Source organism: Sminthopsis crassicaudata, chromosome 6 (assembly GCF_048593235.1).
Source record: "Sminthopsis crassicaudata isolate SCR6 chromosome 6, ASM4859323v1, whole genome shotgun sequence".
Lineage (NCBI taxonomy): Eukaryota > Metazoa > Chordata > Mammalia > Dasyuromorphia > Dasyuridae > Sminthopsis > Sminthopsis crassicaudata.
The window spans coordinates 41,846,388-41,866,489 of NC_133622.1; the positions used below are offsets into that span (position 1 = coordinate 41,846,388).

At 34.0% G+C, this 20,102-nt stretch overlaps 1 protein-coding gene across 1 annotated transcript in view; it reads left to right on the forward strand.

Moving 5' to 3' along the window:
• Positions 1-20,102, forward strand: part of SPMAP2L (sperm microtubule associated protein 2 like) — a 52,628-nt gene that overhangs the window by 16,353 nt on the left and 16,173 nt on the right. The window contains exons 4-6 of the mRNA XM_074275742.1: positions 3,533-3,586; positions 9,436-9,564; positions 19,280-19,417. Of these exons, the coding sequence (XP_074131843.1) occupies positions 3,533-3,586; positions 9,436-9,564; positions 19,280-19,417 (321 nt within the window). The remainder of the gene's footprint in view (positions 1-3,532; positions 3,587-9,435; positions 9,565-19,279; positions 19,418-20,102) is intronic.

A 20,102-nucleotide genomic window follows, 5' to 3' on the forward strand; every position in this document is an offset into this window, starting at 1 on the left:
AGAAAGTGTTAAGTGTCTGATGAAGTTGGATTTGCACTCAGGAACCCCTTACTGGGTTTAAAGTACCATATACCATCTCATCTAGCTATCCCCATTTTTTATTTTTTATTTTTTACTTTTTTTAGTATCAACCCTTAATACTAGAGCAGTTTGCCATTTCCATCTCCAGCTCATTTTACAGATGAGGAAACTTAGAGTTTGGAGTTGACACTCTATTCACTGCACCACATAACTGCCCCATAGTGGGCAGAAACTTAGAAACTTTTTTTTAAACAATTTTTAAAAACTTTCCAAACTCAGGTATTTTTCTCTATGATCTTCTAAAGTGATTATTTCTTAATAATTCTTAAAATAGAATGGGGTACATCACTGAAGGTTTTCAAGGAGAGAATGGATTGTCATTTGTTGCAGGCATTTTGTGGAGGAGATTTCTGTTGGGATGAGGGGATTTATACATTCTCTTCCAACTTGAAGATACTGTGATTCTGTCTAGATTTGCTTTTGCAAGAAACAGCTCACTCTTTCCATTTTCTACCTCCCAAGAGCCTTGCTTTGGCCTATACATGTTCAGTGTATCAAAATAGTTGGGGGGAAAAAAGTATAAGAACTGAAAGACTATTAAATGAGGAAGAACATTCTGACTGAATGAGAGAATTATTTAGATAGCCCCACCTTTGAACCTGGAAATAGCCCCAAGTGCTGCTTCTGTATAACATACAATCATCAGTCTGTAGCAAGGCTTAGGATTTCAGAAATTTTCTTAGCTTAGATAAATAATAAAGGGCTAAACTTCTTTAAAAGCTCAGGGTTATGTATTTGTAATTTCATAATCTGTGCACAAGAAGAACAACCCTTCAGTAGGCTGTTTTCTCCCCAAGGGATGATGGATAAATTAAAAAAAAAAAGCCTTGTGAGGTAATGCAATTATTAGCTGAAAGCAAGCAAGCAAATGTTCCAGACGATTACCTTTATTATACCCAGCCTGAAGATGTTGCTGGGCTGACATAATGCATGATCAGTGAGTGAGGAGAGGAAAGGCAGTAATTAAGCCTCCTCAAAGAAACTAAACAGACATTAATGAGATGACTTCAAATTAAAATAACTTAGTTTAAGCATCTTATTGTGATAAATTATGAGACTGTGTAAGACTGAAAAAATTTATGTCATATACTTTTAAAATGATACATTTTTTTACTTCAAAATTTAAAAATATTCCGAAACTTTTAAGAAAATTAAAAAAAAATTTGGGTAGGGGGAAACTTTGACTAGTTGGTAATGAACACAATCATAAATGAATCTCACTAAAGTTTAGTATGGCTTTGGTTTTGTTTTGTTGTTTTACAAAGCTTATCTAGGAATTTGTTTTGCTGGACTATGTATATTAGTTATGAGAGTTTTCTTTTTCTATTATGCAATTGGGAGGAACTTGTTAGAAGGACAGAAAGGAAATGCTTATGAAATTGAAAAAAAAATAAGTTTTTTGGGAATTTATTTAGTATTTATTTTTCCCCAATAACATGTAAAAACAATTTTTAACATTTGTTTTAAAAACTGAGTTCCAAATTCTCTCCCTTCTTCCCTTCCCTTTCCCCCACCCTGAGAAGGCAAGCAATTTGATATAGGCTATGCATGTGTAGTCATGCAAAACATTTCCAAAATAATCACATTGTAAAAGAAAACATAGATCAAAAAAACCTTAAGAAAAATGTTTTTTTAAAGTATGCCTTAATCTATATTCAGACACCATGAGTTCTTTCTCTAGGGATGGGTAGCATTTTTTATCTTAAGTCCTTTAGCATTGTCTTAGATCATTTTATTGCTGAGAATAGTTAAGTTATTCACAACTAAATCATTTCACAATATTGCTGTTACTTTGTACACAGTACATTTCACTTTGCATCTTCTCATGGAAGTTTTTCCAGGTTTTTTCTGAGAGCATCCTGTTCATCATTTCTTGAAGAGTAATATTACATAACAATCACATAGCACAATTTATTTAGCCATTCCGCAATTGATAAGGCATCCCTCCCCCCTCCAGTTTCCAAATTCCTATTACCAGAAAAGAGCTGCTATAAATATTTTCATACATATAGGTCTTTTACCTTTTTAAAAAAATTTCTTTTTGGACCTAGTAGTGGCCCTGCTAAGCGATCAAAGGGAATAATACATAGTTCTATATAGCCCTTTGAACATAGTTCCAAATTATTGTAAAGAATGGTTGAATCAGTTCACAGCTTCACCAATGGTGCATTAATGTCTCATTTTACCCACAACTTCCACCATTTGCCATTTTCTCTTATGTCCTATTAACCAATTTAATAGGTCTAAAGTAATACCTCAGAATTGTTTTAATTTGCATTTATCCTATCAAAAGTGAGCTAGAGCATTTCTTTTTCAGATGGCTATCGATAGCTTTGATTACTGCATCTGAAAAAATGTTCAATTTTTTGGTCATTTATCAATCGGGTAAATGACTTATTTTTTGTAAATTTGGCTCAGTTCTCTATATGTTTGAAAAATGAGGCCTTTATCAGAGAAACTTGCTTCAAATTTCTTCACTTTTTTGTGTCTCTTTTATCAACCTGTTGACTCATTTTTCATCATTTTCTTTTGTCATTTTCATTTCTCTTTCTAATTTTTCCTCTACTTCTCTTACTTGAGTTTCAAAATCCTTTTTGAGCTCTTTCATAGCTTGAGGCCAATTCATATTTTTCCTGGAGGCTTTGGATTTGGTAACTTTCACTTTGTTATTTTCTTTTATCTGTGTGTTTTAATCTTTCCTATGACCATAGTCATTTTCTATGGTCAGAATCTTTTTCTGTTGTTTGCTCCTTTCTCTAAACCATTTCTTGACTTTTAACTCTTTGCTAAAAGTAGGACTCTGCTTTTCAGGGTAGAGGGTACCTCTGTGATATATGGCAAGTCCTTTGATCTCTCTGAACCTAGGTTTCCTCATCTGAAAAATGAAGGGATTGAATTAAATGACCTCTAAGAATCCTTCCACCTCTAAAATTATAATTTTTCCACACTTCAGAGTTTTTCCCAGAGTCATTCATGTTTCCCTGCTCCCACTCTGGAAAAATTTAAATGTCCTACAACTATTTCTTTGATATTTAAAATGTATTCTCTCTGATTTAATTAAATCTACCTTATTACACTAATGAGAAAGCAATGTAATGCCCAAACATAATTCTAGAGGATCAAAGATGAAACTGCTATCCATTTCCCAACAAGTGAGGACTCAGGGTGCAGAATTATATACATCCATACACACACACACACACATATGCATAAATGCATTTTGTACATATACATATAAATGCACACACATACAGTTTGATATAGATATATACATATATATACATGTAGTACATATTTATTATGTATATTTGCTACAAAGGTTTTGGTTTTCTTTTTTTATTTGGGGGGATTTAGAAGAGAGAAAGTTTTTGTGAGTTGAAAAAATAAAATAAATTTGTGCATATATATATACATATATATTAATCAGATTTTTTTTCTTTTAATTTTCCAGATGTCAACCAAGAGATCTTGCAAGACCTAAAAAAGTATGGCGGTCACCAGACAGGTAAGATATAATGTTGTTCATGAAATTTGTTTCTATTGCTTATAAGAGACAAATCCTTTCTTACTGGCCCTTTAACTTCCCTATCATTAATGCACTATCCATCTTCCTCTTTGCTCACGTGACTTCTCCGAACTTGAATTAGTACCTTCAGTCCATGAAACTCATCCACATTCAACCCATACATTCATCCTCTGAGGCTTTTACCACATGGTATACAATGTGAGATGTTGGTCTGTGCCTAATTTCTGCCAAATTGCTTTCCAGTTTAACAGCAGTTTTCCTCAAATAGTGAGTCCTTATTTCAAAAGCTTTGATTTTTGGATTTATCAAACAATGGATGATACCATGTGACGTTAACTCATGAGAATGAGCCAAAGTACTATGGTAAGGGGCATGTGCCCATGTGTAGGGGCAGCCTCCTTACATTGGCAGTGTAAGGAGGGATGGCCAAGTAACTCCTCAGAGGGTGAATTCTGCAAAAGCAACAAGTTGCTGGTGTTCCAAGCTCAAGTTGCTTCAGTTGTTCATGAGCCAACGGGACCTAGTGCTCTGACTATTTCTGGGCAAGCTACTGGATAGTATACCAAACTCTGAGCTACCAGCTTATGTAATTGTACATGGCTGGAAATGATCTACCTTTCTGTTTCTGTATTTCCTCAGACTTTTCCTTCTCTTTTCCCCTACTCTGGGTCTTTATCAAGTTTAAAGGTATAGTTAATTCCTACCAATTATTCATGTTTTATTGACTTACTCTAGCCCCCATTCCCACAAGATCTTAATCTCTTTTCCTTTTCTCAACATGACTCAAAACCTTCATATAGATTAAACAATCTCTGTGATTTGAAAATGAAGGCAAACAAAAGTCAACCTTAAAAACTTCAATGTATTTATCTAATATTCCTGATAAGATTTGAATTCTCAACACTCCTCCCCCACACTCCCATTTTCTGAACCTGAATAGATGCATCCAAAGACCTTTTAAAAGAAGTGCTTCAAGGTTCTCCCCCCACCTCTCTCAACAAAATTACAATGAAAGCAGGAGTCATCCCACCATACTTTGTTCTGACTTCTGACCAGTAGACAGGTAAAAATGCCCTATTTCTGGCTTCCATGGTAACCTTTCAATTCCTAGCCTCCTGCTACGTGATTTGGGTCTCAACCACCTCAGCCTGCTGCCCTGGGAGATAGGACTAGTGTTAACCAATTCATAAATATTTATTAAGTGTCTACAATGTGCCAGACATTGTACTAAGCACTGATGATGCAAAAAGAGCCAAGAAATGGTCCTTCCTCTCATGGAACTTACATTCTAATTGGGGAGACAACATGCAATATATATACAAAGCAAGCTTATATACAGGATAAATATGAAAGAATGAACAGAGAGAAGGTATTCAATAGCAAGCTTATATACAGGATAATTAGGGAAGAATGAACAGAGAGAAGGCATTTAATTAAGAGGGATGAGGAATGCTTACAGTAAGAGAACAGATTTTAGTAGAGGAAGTGGAGGTCAGCGACTTGCTCAGAGGAAAGAGTGTTTCAGGCATAAGAGACAGAGAAAATGCTCAAAGCTGAGGGTTGAAGTATATTGTCAGGGGAGCCATAGGCAGTGCCACTGAATTGAGGAGAGGGCGTGAGGTTGAAGAAGACTAGAAGGTTATGAAGGACTTTGAATTCCAAACAGGACATTTTATATTTGATCCTGGAAGTGATAAAGAGCCACTGAATTCCCTGAGAATTCCCTGAAAAGGAGAATTCACAGTCACCTTCACTTTAGGAAAATCACTTTGGTGCCTGAGTGGAGGATGTTTTGAAGTGGGGAGAGATTTGAGGTGGGTCAACCCAGCAGCAGCTATTGCCATCATTTAAATGTGGTTTGAAAATGGGCAGTGTCACAGGAGAGAGGGTATAAAGGAGAGATGATGCAAAGGTAAAATTGCCAGGTTTTGGCAACAACTTGGATATGGGGAGTGAGAGATGAGGAACTCAGGATGACTTGAGGAACTGGGAGGATATTGTTGTCTTCTTTGGTAACGGGGAAGGTAGAAGGGTTGTGCAGGGCAGGGAGATTTAGTGGGAGGTGACAATGAATTCTGTTTTGGCCATATTTAGTTTAAGATGTCTATTGGACATCCAGTTTGTGATTGCTGAAATGCAGTCAGAAATATAAGATTAGAGATCAGCAGAGAGGTTAGGGCAAGATAGATTGATCTGTGAAACATCAGCATAAAAGGCAATGATTTAAATCCATGGAATCTAATGAGATCACCAAGAGAAGTAGTATAGAGGGAGAAGAGAAAAGGGCCCATGTTAGAACCCTATGGTTAGATGATGTGATCTTTATGAGGTGCCAGCAAGAGAGATTGAGAAAAAGAGGTATAAGGAAAACCAGAAAAGTGATATCAGATATTCTGCCAAGATTTAATTGTTTATGTAAAAATAAACAAGTACATCCATGTCATTAGTATGCAATTTTGCTTTCATCTTTAATAAATGGTCAAATTATATGTATACAAAAGAATTATTTTAAAATAAATTTCTTTATGTCTTATTATTAGTAAATGTTTGATTTGTATATCTATTTTATATACTTAAATACTTGGGATTGTGTAAAAATTTCTCAGGCAAAAAAGGGGTCATGAGTAGAAAAAGTTTAAGAAGACTTGATCTAAGGAGATAGAGAAGAAACTGTGAGAAAAGAAGAGGAATGAAAATTATGTGCCCTGGAAGACCAGGAAGACTTTGATTTACCTAGAATAATGCCCATTCAAAGACACTGTCCCCTTCCCAGCAGCTTAAATCCTGTCCATTCCTTCAAGATCCAGTTCAAATCCTACTACCTTTTTTGAAGACTACTGAAATAAGAGATTTCTCTTTCCCCTGAACTCCTATCAACATGCTTAAACATCAAACAAAATATTCAATTATGTTTTCATTTATACATTCTTATCTTAATTTGATTTTAAACAAGTTTAGTATAAGAACCAGATAATGTACTTTCTTGAATTATCATCATCTAGCACTCAAATAGTGCTTTTATAGATGCAAAGTGCTTTAAATATGTTACCTCATTTAATCTTTGTATCTCTTACATCACTCAGGATGATGTTGGTCTTAGTAGGTATTCAATAAATAAAGATTGATTATTATAAATCGTAATTCCAAACTTCCAAGGCCTGCTTTCTTATACTTTATCGCCAGGTCAATATCTTCATTTGCTTATAAGATATCTCCATTTAAACGATCAGTAATTCCTGAAAAACTATTTAAAATTGTGACCTTTAGCTACTTAACCACCCAGCTTTTGATTGATCTCTAAAGTTTTGTCTAGCTCTCTTATATTCAGATATTAGTTAATGTTGTATGATCTAATACAATATTCATACCAATAGCATTACCTTATGCTCAGATCTCTTGACTTTTAAATTCTGTTCTGAGATCTCAAATTCAATCTATTACCAGTCATGAAAATCCCTTATTCATATCTCTTGAATCTGGTCTTTTCCTTCCTATTTTAGTAACTATTACCATAGTCCAAGCACTCATCACTTTATATTAGAACTACCAGAGTTGCTCCATAATTGGTCTTTCTACCTTCTCATTTCCCCAGTCTACTCTGTTTTTAATTGGCATTATTACCTTCATCAATCATCTTTTTAAAATTGATTTTTTAATTACATTTGAAATTTCAAACCATTTCCCTCAAAACCATACTATACTTCTATATTTATCAGTTTTCTCTCTAGAGGTAGATTCTCTCTCTCTCTTTTTTTTTTTTTAAATAGACTCTTCCTTCATAGAACCTTCATAGTTGATTTAAATATTTATAATACTCAGAATAGCTTATTCACAGTTATTCTTCAAACAGTATTGCTATTCCTCTATCTAATATTCTCTTGGTTCTCATTTCACTCTCTATTTCAGGCAAGTCTTACCATGTCTTTCTAAAATCATTCTACTCATCATTTCTTACAGCACAGTAGTATTTCATCACAATCATAAACCACAACTTGTTTAGCCATACCCCAGTTGATGGGTATCCTCTCAATCCAGTTCTTTGCTACTACAAAGAGAGCTGATATAAATATTTTAGAATATATAGATTCTTTTTTTTTTTTTCTTGATCACCTTGGGAAATAGACTTAAAAGTGGTATTTCTGGGTCAAAGGATATACACAGTCTTATTACTCTTTAACCATCTTTTTTTTCCCCAAGTCACTCCCTAATCCTGATAATGCAACATAATGGAAGCATTGCTATGTTATCAAATTCACAAGCTTCTGACAGCCCTTCAGGATCTTCCCAGCTTACCCTACCCAGAGACAGGATGGTACAATGGCAGGAGGTCGGGCTTCAGATCAGAGGACTCAGGTTTATAGTCTGCCTGTTACTACCTGTAAGATTTTAAGCAAGTTAGTTAATTTCTCTCTGAATTTCTGGTTCCTTCTTTAGATAGCTAACGAGGCCCCATCTAAATCAATGATCCCATATGACATTTCATTACATTTCTATATGACTTTCTATCCCAAAGAATAAAAGGCTGCTTATTCCTGCCCCCATGCCTTTGTCTGATTCAAGATTATCCCAAATGGAATGCTTCCTTCCCTTTCTTGTCAATTGCTCCTTTAAAAACTATCTTGAAACTTACTCATCCCAGGAAGTTTTCCTTGATTTAAGCAAAAAAAATACTTTTCTTCTTCATCCACTTAGTATCGTCTTCATTTGTTATCATTTGAATGTGTTTTTGTTATTTCTTCATGAGTGTATGTTATGAATTCTAAATTAGATTGTATATGTCTTAAAGACAGAGACTGATTTTTAAAATTTTTTTTACTATTTTATATTTGCTCAAATTTTTTGTTTTAATTTCTAAAATGAATATTTATGTTTAATATTCTTCTCTTTTTTAAATTTTGAGATGCAAATTTTCTTTCTCCCTTTCACTGCCTCTTCCATTTTCCAAGGCGGCAAGGAATATATTGATTATACATGTGAGAGGCAGTTAGATGGCACAGTGGATAGAATACCTGCCCTGGATTCAGGAGAACCTGAGTTCAATGGCCAAGTAACAAGTTACTTAATCCCAACTGCCTCAAAAGAGAGAGAGACAGACAGAAACAGACAGAGACAGACAGAGCTAGAGACAGAGACAGAGACACACAGAGAGAGATTATACATGGGAATCATGAAGACCATATTTCCATATTAACTCTATTTTTTTTTAAAGAAAGAAAAATTAAGTGAGAAAATTATACCTCAGTTGTACTCAGAGGCCTCTCTCTGGTCATTTCTAGTTTCAATCATTGTTACATCTTATGATGTAATGCTTACCTCAAGTTGGAAGTAACCTTAGAGATCATCTAATCCAGCTTTGTTCAGCATCTGTTTCAGGATTCTTCACATTTAATAAAATCAAATAATTAAAAAAAAACAATAGTTGTTGTTCACCTAAATTTTCTTTTTAAAAATTTTATTTTTTCTTAATTTTTACATAAATATTCTGTCTCTATTTGTGGTTTGAGCCTGAATTGTGAATTATCATTTTTTTTCTTTGAATGAATTATCCTTTCTAAAAAAAGAATATGATAATAAAAACATAGTTATTCTGAGTAATTATCATCCTATTTTAAGAATCTAGTTCAAATCCAATCTTAATTCACCTTTTTAGCATTATCTTTCTCAACAACTTACTTGTAAAATGCTTATGTGTAAACTTTTTAAAGAAAGGGGGGAAATCAACATCCATGGAGGTATTCAGGTATAATTTCTAAGGCTCTTCCCATATAATTTATATGTTTGTATTAAGTTAATTAAATTATATCCTTTTATTTTTCTACTTTTCACAGAAAATTGATTTGGGGAAACCAAGATACTATCAAACCTTTAACTCTGGGTACTTTGAATGCGAAGCTAACAAAAAGACTCGAACGACTTGCAGAACCTAAGAAGATTCCCAAACTACATGTACCTAACAGGTTTGGCTTATGTACTGTAAATATGTTTCATTAAAGACCAAAGGGTGCATGAACGGAGCAATCTTTTTCTGAACCCACTTGTAGACAGTGATGATTAGTCTTAATAGCCTAAGGAGGAGAGTGGTAGTTTGTCTCCAGTTCACCATATATAATTAATCAGGTCTCTTTACAACTAGGCCCAAAATGTTGCCTTCTACATAGAACAGGAAATATTTGTTGAGTAAGGAAAAAAGGGGATAAAACATGACTTAGTTATTTCAGTTTTTATTTGGGTAATTGTCATGTTTTGAGAGATATAATTAAGAATGTAACATATACAAAATTTTTTGTGTGTATTTAACAGTAATCCACAAGCACATACTAAGATAAAGAACAGGGAAATGATTGTATAAAAAGTGCAAAATTCTCTCATGAACAAATTGTGATTTTTTTTTTAAAAGAAGTATATTAAATTTAAGTAGGCAGTAAGAAAATTGTTCTACTTGTGCTTTTTTCCCTGTGTTTTTGAAATATTTTATTAAGATTTCTGTTGTGTCCATTAACCAATCTCCCTTTCCTCTAATTGATGGAATAAAAAATTATAATTATATTACATTTATTATGACCAAAGCACTGTAGTGAGTGGGGGATATAAATAGAAAAATTAGGTAGCCCCTATTTTCAAGGAATTCATATTCTAAGGGGAGGGACAGAATCTGTGGAAGGTTCCAGCTACAAGTCAGATAGGACTCATGGTTCAAGTGGTAAGACCTCTTCTTTCAACATCATTTTCACTGATAAAATTACAAGTTTCTGATGATGAACAATTTGACAAGGCAAAACTTGGACAAAACTGTGCTGATATGAACTTTCCTTTTCAGTAAATGTGACTAGTACCAGAAGGAGTTGTCCTGATGTATCTTTCTCAATCTTGTTTGCTAGAATGCTCCCTCTGGCCCCTGGGCTGGAAACTTTGCTGCTCCTAAGGCTTTGGCCTGGGAGGCACTGAGCTGTCTCCATTGTGGTCTTAGGGGAGATGACAGTCATGGTAGTGAGGGGTGATGCTTTGACTTCCCAGGCTCATTGTGCTTCCTGTCTCTCCTTCAGGGTGCCTTGCTGCTTCAGCTAGGCTGATCTGCCTCCCCTTTGAATGGTAATTGATGAACACCTGTTTTATTTCCAGTTCTTTGTTAAAGCTGAAAATGCTTTTAAAAGTATTTCTTGTATATATGATTCCTTTCCAGCTTTTTCCTCAGACTTTTTTGAGCAACAAATTTAAAAGTCATATTGGAATCAAAGGATGTGTAGAGTTTAGTGAATAGTTGGATAAAATTCTAAATTTTTTTTTTCTAGAATAGTTTCTATCAATTTACAGCTTTATCAACAGTGCATTAGTATGTTTTTCTTCCCATAATACTTCTACAAATCACTATTTTTCTGTCTGTCATCTTTGTAATCTGTTAGAGATAAGTAGATTTTCTTATCAATAATTTGGAGAGTTTTTTCCCCTCTAGTTCTGGGTAGCTTCATTTGAGGATTGCCCATTCATATCCTTTGATATTTTATTTCTTGGAAGAAAAACTTTTATTTTTATATGTTTACATTAATCCTTTTTACATCTGACTATTAGACTTTTATCAATAATATTTATTTTCCTTCTGATTATAAATGCATTTGCTTGTAAAAACTTTTCAATTATATATATATGTATATATGAAATTCTCCATTTTAGCTTTCATAATCATCTCTATCCTTGGTATAAATAAAAATTCTTCTATCTATAATTGTGAATAGTGTCTTCTCTTTGTCCTCTAACTTTTTTTATCATATGACTCTTTAAATAGGTCATGTATTCATTTGGAGTTTGTTATATGACAAAGTATTGGGCTAAAGCTAATTTCTTTCTAATATTGTATTTTTTTGGGGGGGGTCAATTTAGGGAGTTATCACCATATAAGTTTCTTTCTAATATTTCTGGTATTTTTTGTCAGTTAGGAGTTATTACCATATAAATTTGTGTTCTTGAGTTAATTGACCACTAGAATAATAACTTTGCTTCTGGATCTTAAAACTGAGCAACTTTTCTCCTTTTAAACCAGTATCAAATTGTATTTATACTTTTTTGGCCTTATGTATAGCTTGAGATAGATCTTGTAGTGCTAGATTCCCTTCATACCCACGTGCTTTCATTATAACCCTTGAGATATTCTTGATCTCTTATCATTTCAGATAAATTTTGTTCTTATTTTGTCTGGTTTGGTATTGTACTAAATCTATACACAACTATCTATAATAAAATGAAATTATTATAATGTGAAATGAAAGGCTACCTGGGTACATAGTGGATAGATTGCTGGGCTAGAGTCAGGAATATATCTTCTTAATTCAAATCCAATCTCAGATACTTAATAACTATGTAACTCTGGGCAAGTCACTTTACCCTGTTTACCTCAGTTTCCTCATCTGCAAAATGAGCTAGAGAAGGAAAGGTAAAACCACTCCAGTATCTTTGGCAAGAAAACCTTAAATGGGATCAGGAAAAATCAGACATGACTGTAAAATGATTAAACAACAAAAGGCTCCATAGAAAAGGAATGCTTGAGTCACAACTGAAGGAAACAAGGGATTCTGAGAGGTGGGGGTGAAGAGGGACTGCATTCTAGGCACTGAGCCTGGAGGTGTGTCATGTGTCAGGAGTAAGAAAAAAAGTTTGTTTAGATTGTAGAAGGAATCGATAAAATGGTTTGTCATGAGACTGGTAATGTATAGATAGAATGTATAGAAAAGTTGGGACCTGATTATATAGGACTTTAAATGCTTCAAAGAGGATTTTGTATTTTGTCTTCAAGGCAATAGGTAAGCACTGGGATTTATTGAGAAAGAGAATGACATGGTCAAATGTTGGAGGGAATGTGGGGAAAGTGAGATATTAATGCATTGGGGTGGATTTGTGAGCCAATTCCACCATTCTGTAGAGCAATCTGGAGCTATGTCCCAAGGGTTATAAAACCATGCATCCTTTTTGATCTAGCAATACTCTTACTTGAGTTTGCTTCCAAAAAAGAGATAAAGAACAAAAGAGAAAAGGATCTACATGTATAAAGTATTTATAGCAGCTCTTTTCCAGTGGCAAAGAATTGAAAATTTAAGGGATACCTCTCAACTGGAGAATGGCTGAACAAATTGTGGTGTTTGTGATTGTGATGGAATACAATTGTATTATAAGAAATGATGAGCAGGATGCTCCCAGAAAAACCTGCAAAGACTTCCTTGAGTTGATACAAAGTGAAATGTATTATGTACAAATACAGAGTATCTTTAATATTGTAAGGTGTTCGTTCAGCTGCCAACGACTTAGCTATTCTCAGCGAGACAATGATCCAAGACAGCTCTGAAGGACTTAAAATAAAAAATGTTATCTATCCCCAAAGGAAAAAAAGATGGGTATCTGAAAACAGATGAAGGATATTTTTTTAAAACTTTATTTTTTCAAGTTTGGGTTTTTTCCTTGGTCTATGGTCTTGGTCTTTTATAACATGATTAATATGGAAATATGTTTTGCATGACCGCACATGTATAACCTTGATCAAATTGCCTGCCTTTTCAATGTGGGGAGGGAGGGAAGAAGGGAGAGAATTTAGAACTCAAAATTTTAAAAATGAATGTTAAAAAATTGTTTTTACATGTAACTGGGGGAATAAAATACTAAATAAATTTTTAAAAAAGAGAATGACATGACCAAATCTGTACTTTAGGGAAATCAGTTTGCCAGCTAGATAGGTGGTATATAAGAGATTGAAGCAGAGGGGCTAATTATAGGAGGCTATTGTCCAGGCAAGAATTAGGAGTTGAACCCTAGTTCCAGTTCAATGATGTGAGGCTGCCCAAAGTCCTCTACTGAACATCTTCCCTAAAGTAGTCCAGCTTTCACACTTAACCCTTCACTCCAATACCTCAAATCTCATTTCTTAATGAATAAACTGGGCATTACCATATAAACTTTTTACCTCAACCAAGTTGATCTAGTTACTGAGCACATTTTGCTAATTCTTACTTCAGGGGTATGAATATTCTCCTTTCCCTCTGTCAGTTGAGGCTTAGGGGTTAAACAGTTTATTCCATTAAAGTATTTCACAAGATTATCAACTCTCTTAGACATTTTGTGCATTTTTTTTTCAAAGATTAGGAACTTAAAAAACTTTTTAAAGAATTTAATGAACAAAAATAAAAGGGAAAAGGACGCATATATAGCTGTTGTTTTTATTCAAATCTTTATTATTCTTGCTAATGCTTACTTACCCATTTTTACATAATCCTAATATGTTCAAGCAACTATTTGTGTTCTGTTTAGACTATCTTGTTTCATTATTTCCCATAAATGTAATGTCCTGATCATCTCTCAGTTGTAATCCTTCTCTGGGAGGAGGTTTCTTTTCTCTGTGAATCCTTTTCTCTGTGAGCAGGTTTCTTGGGAGGCTTCTGGAGCCTCCAGCCAGAGCCAAGGTAGAATCTCGAATCCTCTTCTTCCTGAATCCTGGCTCTGAATCTCCTCGAGCTTCCCTGAAGTTCTCCCGGGAAGTCTTGTTTTTCTCCCAGTCTACACTGCTCAGTCTAGACTGCCGTCCCAACTTAATGTCCCAGTCTAGACTGACTTCAGACTCAATGTTGCCTTCTTTTATCCTTGAAGAGAATGGGCTTGTGAGAACTCAGGGGCTTGTGGGAAATACTTCAACTAATGAACTTGCTCCTTTTAAAGGTGTAAACTCCTTTAAATATGTAAACTCCTTTTCAGAAGTCTAAAGGTGTAAACTCTTTTTAAAGGTTTGAACTAAAGGTGTGAATTCTGAGCTAGAGAATTGTTTAGACAACCTGAGTTATCATCTTGTAATCCTAATACATAAACATTCCATGTGTGATCCTGGGCAAGTTACTAAATTTGTTGTAATCTATTTCTCAGAGTAGTTGTGAGGATCAAATGAAATAATAAATTTAAAGGGTCTAGCATAACGCCTGGCACATAGTAAGTACTATATAAATGTTATTTATTATTATTATCATCATTATCATTGGTCTGGAAAGGAGGGACTCTCTGTCCACAGTGTCAGGAGTATAAGAGAAAGAGACTTGAACTGAAGAAGATGCCCAGGGATTCCATAGCTTTTTGAGGGAGCTAGGTTTCTTTAAGGATCAGAAGAAGGAAAGATTATGACACAAAAAGTTCTAGAATGAAGGGAAGCTTAATAATAGAGACTGAATTCTAGAGTTTACTTTGATCTAGGAAGATCAAGGAGTAGCTGGACTATTAAAAGGTAGGGTTGAGTTGGCTTAGTACAGAATACTAAGAATGGCTGCAAATGACATTTTTGAATAACTGGGTTAAGTGGGGAGCAAGATGTAGCAGTTCACATTCTGCCACATTCTCTGTGAGTATGACAGTGTAAGGATGGAGCAGGGAATTCTGGCTGAACACCCGGGTCAGTAAATACAGTGGTATCTCAGTTCTGGTTTGCTTCAAAACTCTTTGAATCCGGTATTCAATACATTTCTACAAGAAGAAAATGTTTCAGTGCTTGAGTCATACTTGATGGTTGTCTTCCCTGAGTAGTAGCCGTATGAAGTTGGCCAGCCTCATTTCCTCACTATTGCCCTCAGATGTAGGTAGCTCCTCCCCACCAAAGGCAGCGTACATAGGATTGTTGGGTTGGAGAAGCAAGTTATGGAGAAAATGATGATAATGTGAAAAATATATACATTTGGAGAAACATTTTGAAGAAATCCTTTTGGAGATGCAAAGGGAGCACATATGCAACGGTGTGCTGATAAATGTTTAACAACTTGCTTTCATGTATGTGTATGTATACCTGTACATAAATATATACACATTTTGAATGGCACACTTCTAAATTTAATCTACATTATTATTTTCTCCATTATTTTCTTAAGCCAAGACAATCAACAAAACACTAAATCAAAGCCCTGATTTGTAGCATAGGTGTAAAAATGCTCATACTGAAAATTTCACTATTAACTGATCTGTCTCTCTCACCCCCTTTTGAGTGGGAAAGATGGAAGAGGTCAAAGATGGAATTAGAAGTAAATGTAATATGGCAATTTCTGTTATTTAATGGGTATGGAGAGAAGCACTGAGACATATTGGGAAAAACAACATTAGTGATAGAAACTATATTCTAGTGTGTTCATTCTCTGTCTCTGTCTCTGTCTCTCTGTATCTCTGTGTGTCTGTGTCTTTCTCTGTCTCTCTCATATAAATGGGATCAGTACATAAAGCATGTATATATTACTATGAAACATGCTAATTTTTTTCTTCTGGAAAACTCACAGCTCAGTGAAGAGTATGAGAGCTTAAAAAAATTGCTATTTTCATTAATGATAGTAATAGAGATAAGCAAATCCTTATTAGAACAAAAAATTTCCTCTTGAAATTTAAGTATTTGTTGGATAGGATTGAAAAAAGATTGAGTACTTGATAAAAATCAAGGCAAGTTTCTTAAATTTTTATTCTAATTCAGAAGTAGTTATATAGATGAAAAATTTAGAATTAGGGATAAATGTTAGTTTTAGAATTGGGAATAAACATTGATATTTCCCAATTTTAAATATATCTTCCAATATATATGATATACAAAACGTTTATTAATTACTTGACCAGTTTACAGAAGCATTTTTTGTTTTTATTTTTAAACCTAGATATTTCTAAATATGAATAGACAATAAACCTATTTGTTATTGTCATATATAATACATTTATTCTTACTCTATCAAAAAGTAGAATAATTAATAGATTTCATTTGTAAAAGTACATTAAAACAAATCTTTAAATCTGATTATCTTCAGCTATGGACAAATTAAAGGTTCTCTGGTTTATACCTCCCAAAATACAAATTTCACTGTTATTTATAACATGTTATATGGGTGGAAGTAGATTTTCTACAATAGCTGTTATAAAATGTCAATGGATTAGCAGTTGAAATGGAAATATGAGTAATAGTACCTTTAGTGAAACCACATTTTGAAACATTTTGTGTTAAAGAAGCCTGTAGATAATGAATAATTTGCTAATATGGTTAATTTTGTAAATGTAAAAATTATAAAACAAATATCTGTATTTTGATTCATTCTATCCTATGATTAGTATTTATTATAAAATTTTAAAATTAATTATATGAGCTAAAATATATATATATATATATTTTTACCACATTATCCCTTGTATTCACTTTTCCAAATTTCCCCCTTCCTCCCTCTACTCCCTCTCCCAGATGACAGGCAATCCCATATATATTAAATGTGTTACAGTATATCCTAGATACAATATATGTGTGTAAAACCAAATTTCTTGTTGCACGCTAAGTATTGGATTCCGAAGGTGTAAGTAACCTGGGTAGATAGACAGTAGTGCTAACAATTTACATTCACTTCCCAGTGTTCCTTCTCTGGGTATAGTTGTTTCTGTCCATCATTATCAGCTGGAAGTGAGTTGGATCTTCTTTATGTTGAAGATATCCACTTCCATCAGAATACATCCTCATACAGTATTGTTGTTGAAGTGTATAGTGATCTCCTGGTTCTGTTAATTTCATTCAGCATCAGTTGATGTCTCTCCAAGCTTCTCTGTATTCCTCCTGCTGGTCATTTCTTATAGAGCAATAATATTCCATAACCTTCATATACCATAATTTACCCAACCATTCTCCAGTTGATGGGCGTTGATTCATTTTCCAGTTTCTAGCCACTATGAAAAGGGCTGCCACAAACATTTTGGCACACACAGGTCCCTTTCCCTCCTTTAGTATTTCTTTGGGATATAAGCCCAATAGCAGTAATGCTGGATCAAAGGGTATGCACAGTTTGATAACTTTTTGGGCATAGTTCCAAATTTGAGCTAAAATATTTGATATGAACTTTTTTTTTTTTTGAAAAATGTAAAGGGAAGGATTATCTGGTAAACCTTAGAATATAAGTTACATGGAGAAGAGCTCCATATTTGAAAAGAACTGCTGGGTAAACTGGAAAACAATTTGAAAAAAAATTAGATGTAGAACAACCTCTTGTATCACAGTAATTCTCAAAATGGATGAATAAATTTAAAGGTCATATCACACGCAAAAATATTAGAAAATAACAGATCAGGTACCTTTATACAATCATGGTTTTATGGATAGATAGATTGGATTAGATGCCCTTAAGGACCTTTCCAACTCTAAAATTCTGTGATTCTGATTCTGTGAGTGCAATGGAATATTACTATGTCATAAGAAGCAAGGAATCTGAAGAATTCAAAGATGCCTGGGAAGACTTTTTTGAACTGGTGCAGAGTGAAGTCAACAGAATCAGGAAAATAAGCACAATGATTATGATAATGTAAAGGGGAATGAGAAGAGGAATACATTATGAAATGAAGGTGATTTATAACAAGATATTAAAATTAATTAAAAGGAAAAAATAATAGTCTGAAAACTAGAAAAAAAAAGTTTGGGATCTTTTTTTGGTTTCTTGACCATCATTCCACATGGAACAAACTTAAAGCATTTGCTCTTGTAGGTGTGGGAGCTAGGAAGTTTGCCTTCCTCTTCAGGAAGCATTTCAACCTAAAGTCTTCAGATTTTTTCTCCCAGAGCTATTCCTTTAATTTTATATAAATTTCTCCATTTGAAGCATTTCCTGTATCATAGTTTAGAATATTCAAAATGAAGATGGAAAGGTGTGAGGTTTTAATTTACCTGTTTTTACAGGTATAGTCGCACCCCTCTCAACACTTTAAAGTTCAACACGCTTAATTATATACTTCAACAATGATACTGTATGAGGATGTATTCTGATGGAAGTGGACATCTTCAACATAGAGAAGAGCTAATTCAATTCCAATTGATCAATGATGGACAGAATCAGCTACACCCAGAGAAGGAACACTGGGAAATGAGTGTAAACTGTTAGCATTTTTTGTTTTTCTCCCCAGGTTATTTTTACCTTCTGAATCCAATTCTTCCTTTGCAACAACAACAACAACAAAATTCGGTTCTGCACATATATATTGTACCTAGGATATACTATAACATATTTAATATGTATGGCAATGCCTGCCATCTAGGGGAGGGGGTGGAGGGAAGGAGGGGAAAAATTCGGAACAGAAGGGAGTACAAGGGATAATGTAAAAAATTACATATGCATATGTAGGTGTATAATTCAATGGTGAGAATATAGTTCTACGACTCATAATAATCTCTTAAAGAGATATATTTATGTTTATGTTAGAATAGCACCATAAAAAATAAATTGTTAGGATTTACTGATCAAAAAAGAGGCAATATAGTGTATCACATAAAGGGGGGACTTGCGGTCAAGAAGACCTAGGTTGAAGTTCAGCTTCTCACAAACACTGGCTCTCTGATCCTGAATATATGAGCAAAACCCTCTGTGTACCCCAAGACAATTCTGTAAGACTTGCAGTTTACAGAACTGTCAATACAAATCTGTGGAAGGAATCTCCACAGCTAGACTTCCTTACTCTTATGAAATCACAGATCTCCACCAAAGTGAAAACATTAAAAAAAAAAAAAAAAAAAAAAAAAAAAAAAAAGATGGGTAAACCATACTCCTGGTTCCACAGGCCCACGTAAAACAGTCAGGGTTAATGTAAAAACTGTGAATTGGAACATTTGAACTAATAAAAAATGCTTAACTTATTTCTTATTCTTTGCTCTCCTAAAACCTTCAGGCCTGAATATCATAATAGTTGGGGTCGAGGATCTGTTATCTGGAAGCTTCCTACAAAGACATTTTTTCATTTTCCAACTCCCCGCATTGAAAATCTGGCAGAACCAAAGCATTTGCAGGAAGAATACGTACGAAAAAGGTAGAGAAATATCCCAAAAGCATGATCTAATTTTGTTAAATGCCTAAATATTTGTGTGTGTGTGTGTGTGTGTGTGTGTGTGTGTGTGTGTGTACCATTTTCATTAACTTTGAGGGATCACAAAAGGAAATAAAAGCATTACTACAATCATTAAAAATTCATCCACTCCAACACTTTTACATTCCTTTGTTTATCTTTAGAACTGTAGTAAAACCAAAATTCATTAGATCCTGGAAAGAACTTTTCTAGACTGAGACATTACTGGCTGATCCCATGGAAAAATGCAAATGAATGAACAATTTTTTTTTTTTTTTGAGATAAAAGAAAATAGAATCAACACTGATTCTATTCTTAAATCTAAACTTGCTCCTGTTTCTAAGCCCAATTCAGTTTAATATCCACATTTTCTTCAATTCAATCTAATGTCCAGATTTTCCTGTCAAGTTAATGTTTGGCCTAAATAGTTGTGGAATAACAGCAACAAAAATGAATGTTTATAGAGAGTTTTAAGATCTACACATTGCTCTACATATATTATTTCATTTGATCAGGGTCAATGAATGGAGATATAAACTTTCTGAGTTTAGCCTTCCACATTGGCTATTTTCTGTCCCCAGAGTAATTTTTCCCCCCACTTGAGTGAGATTATCCCATGCATTCTAGGGTTATTGAACTTTTTATTTTT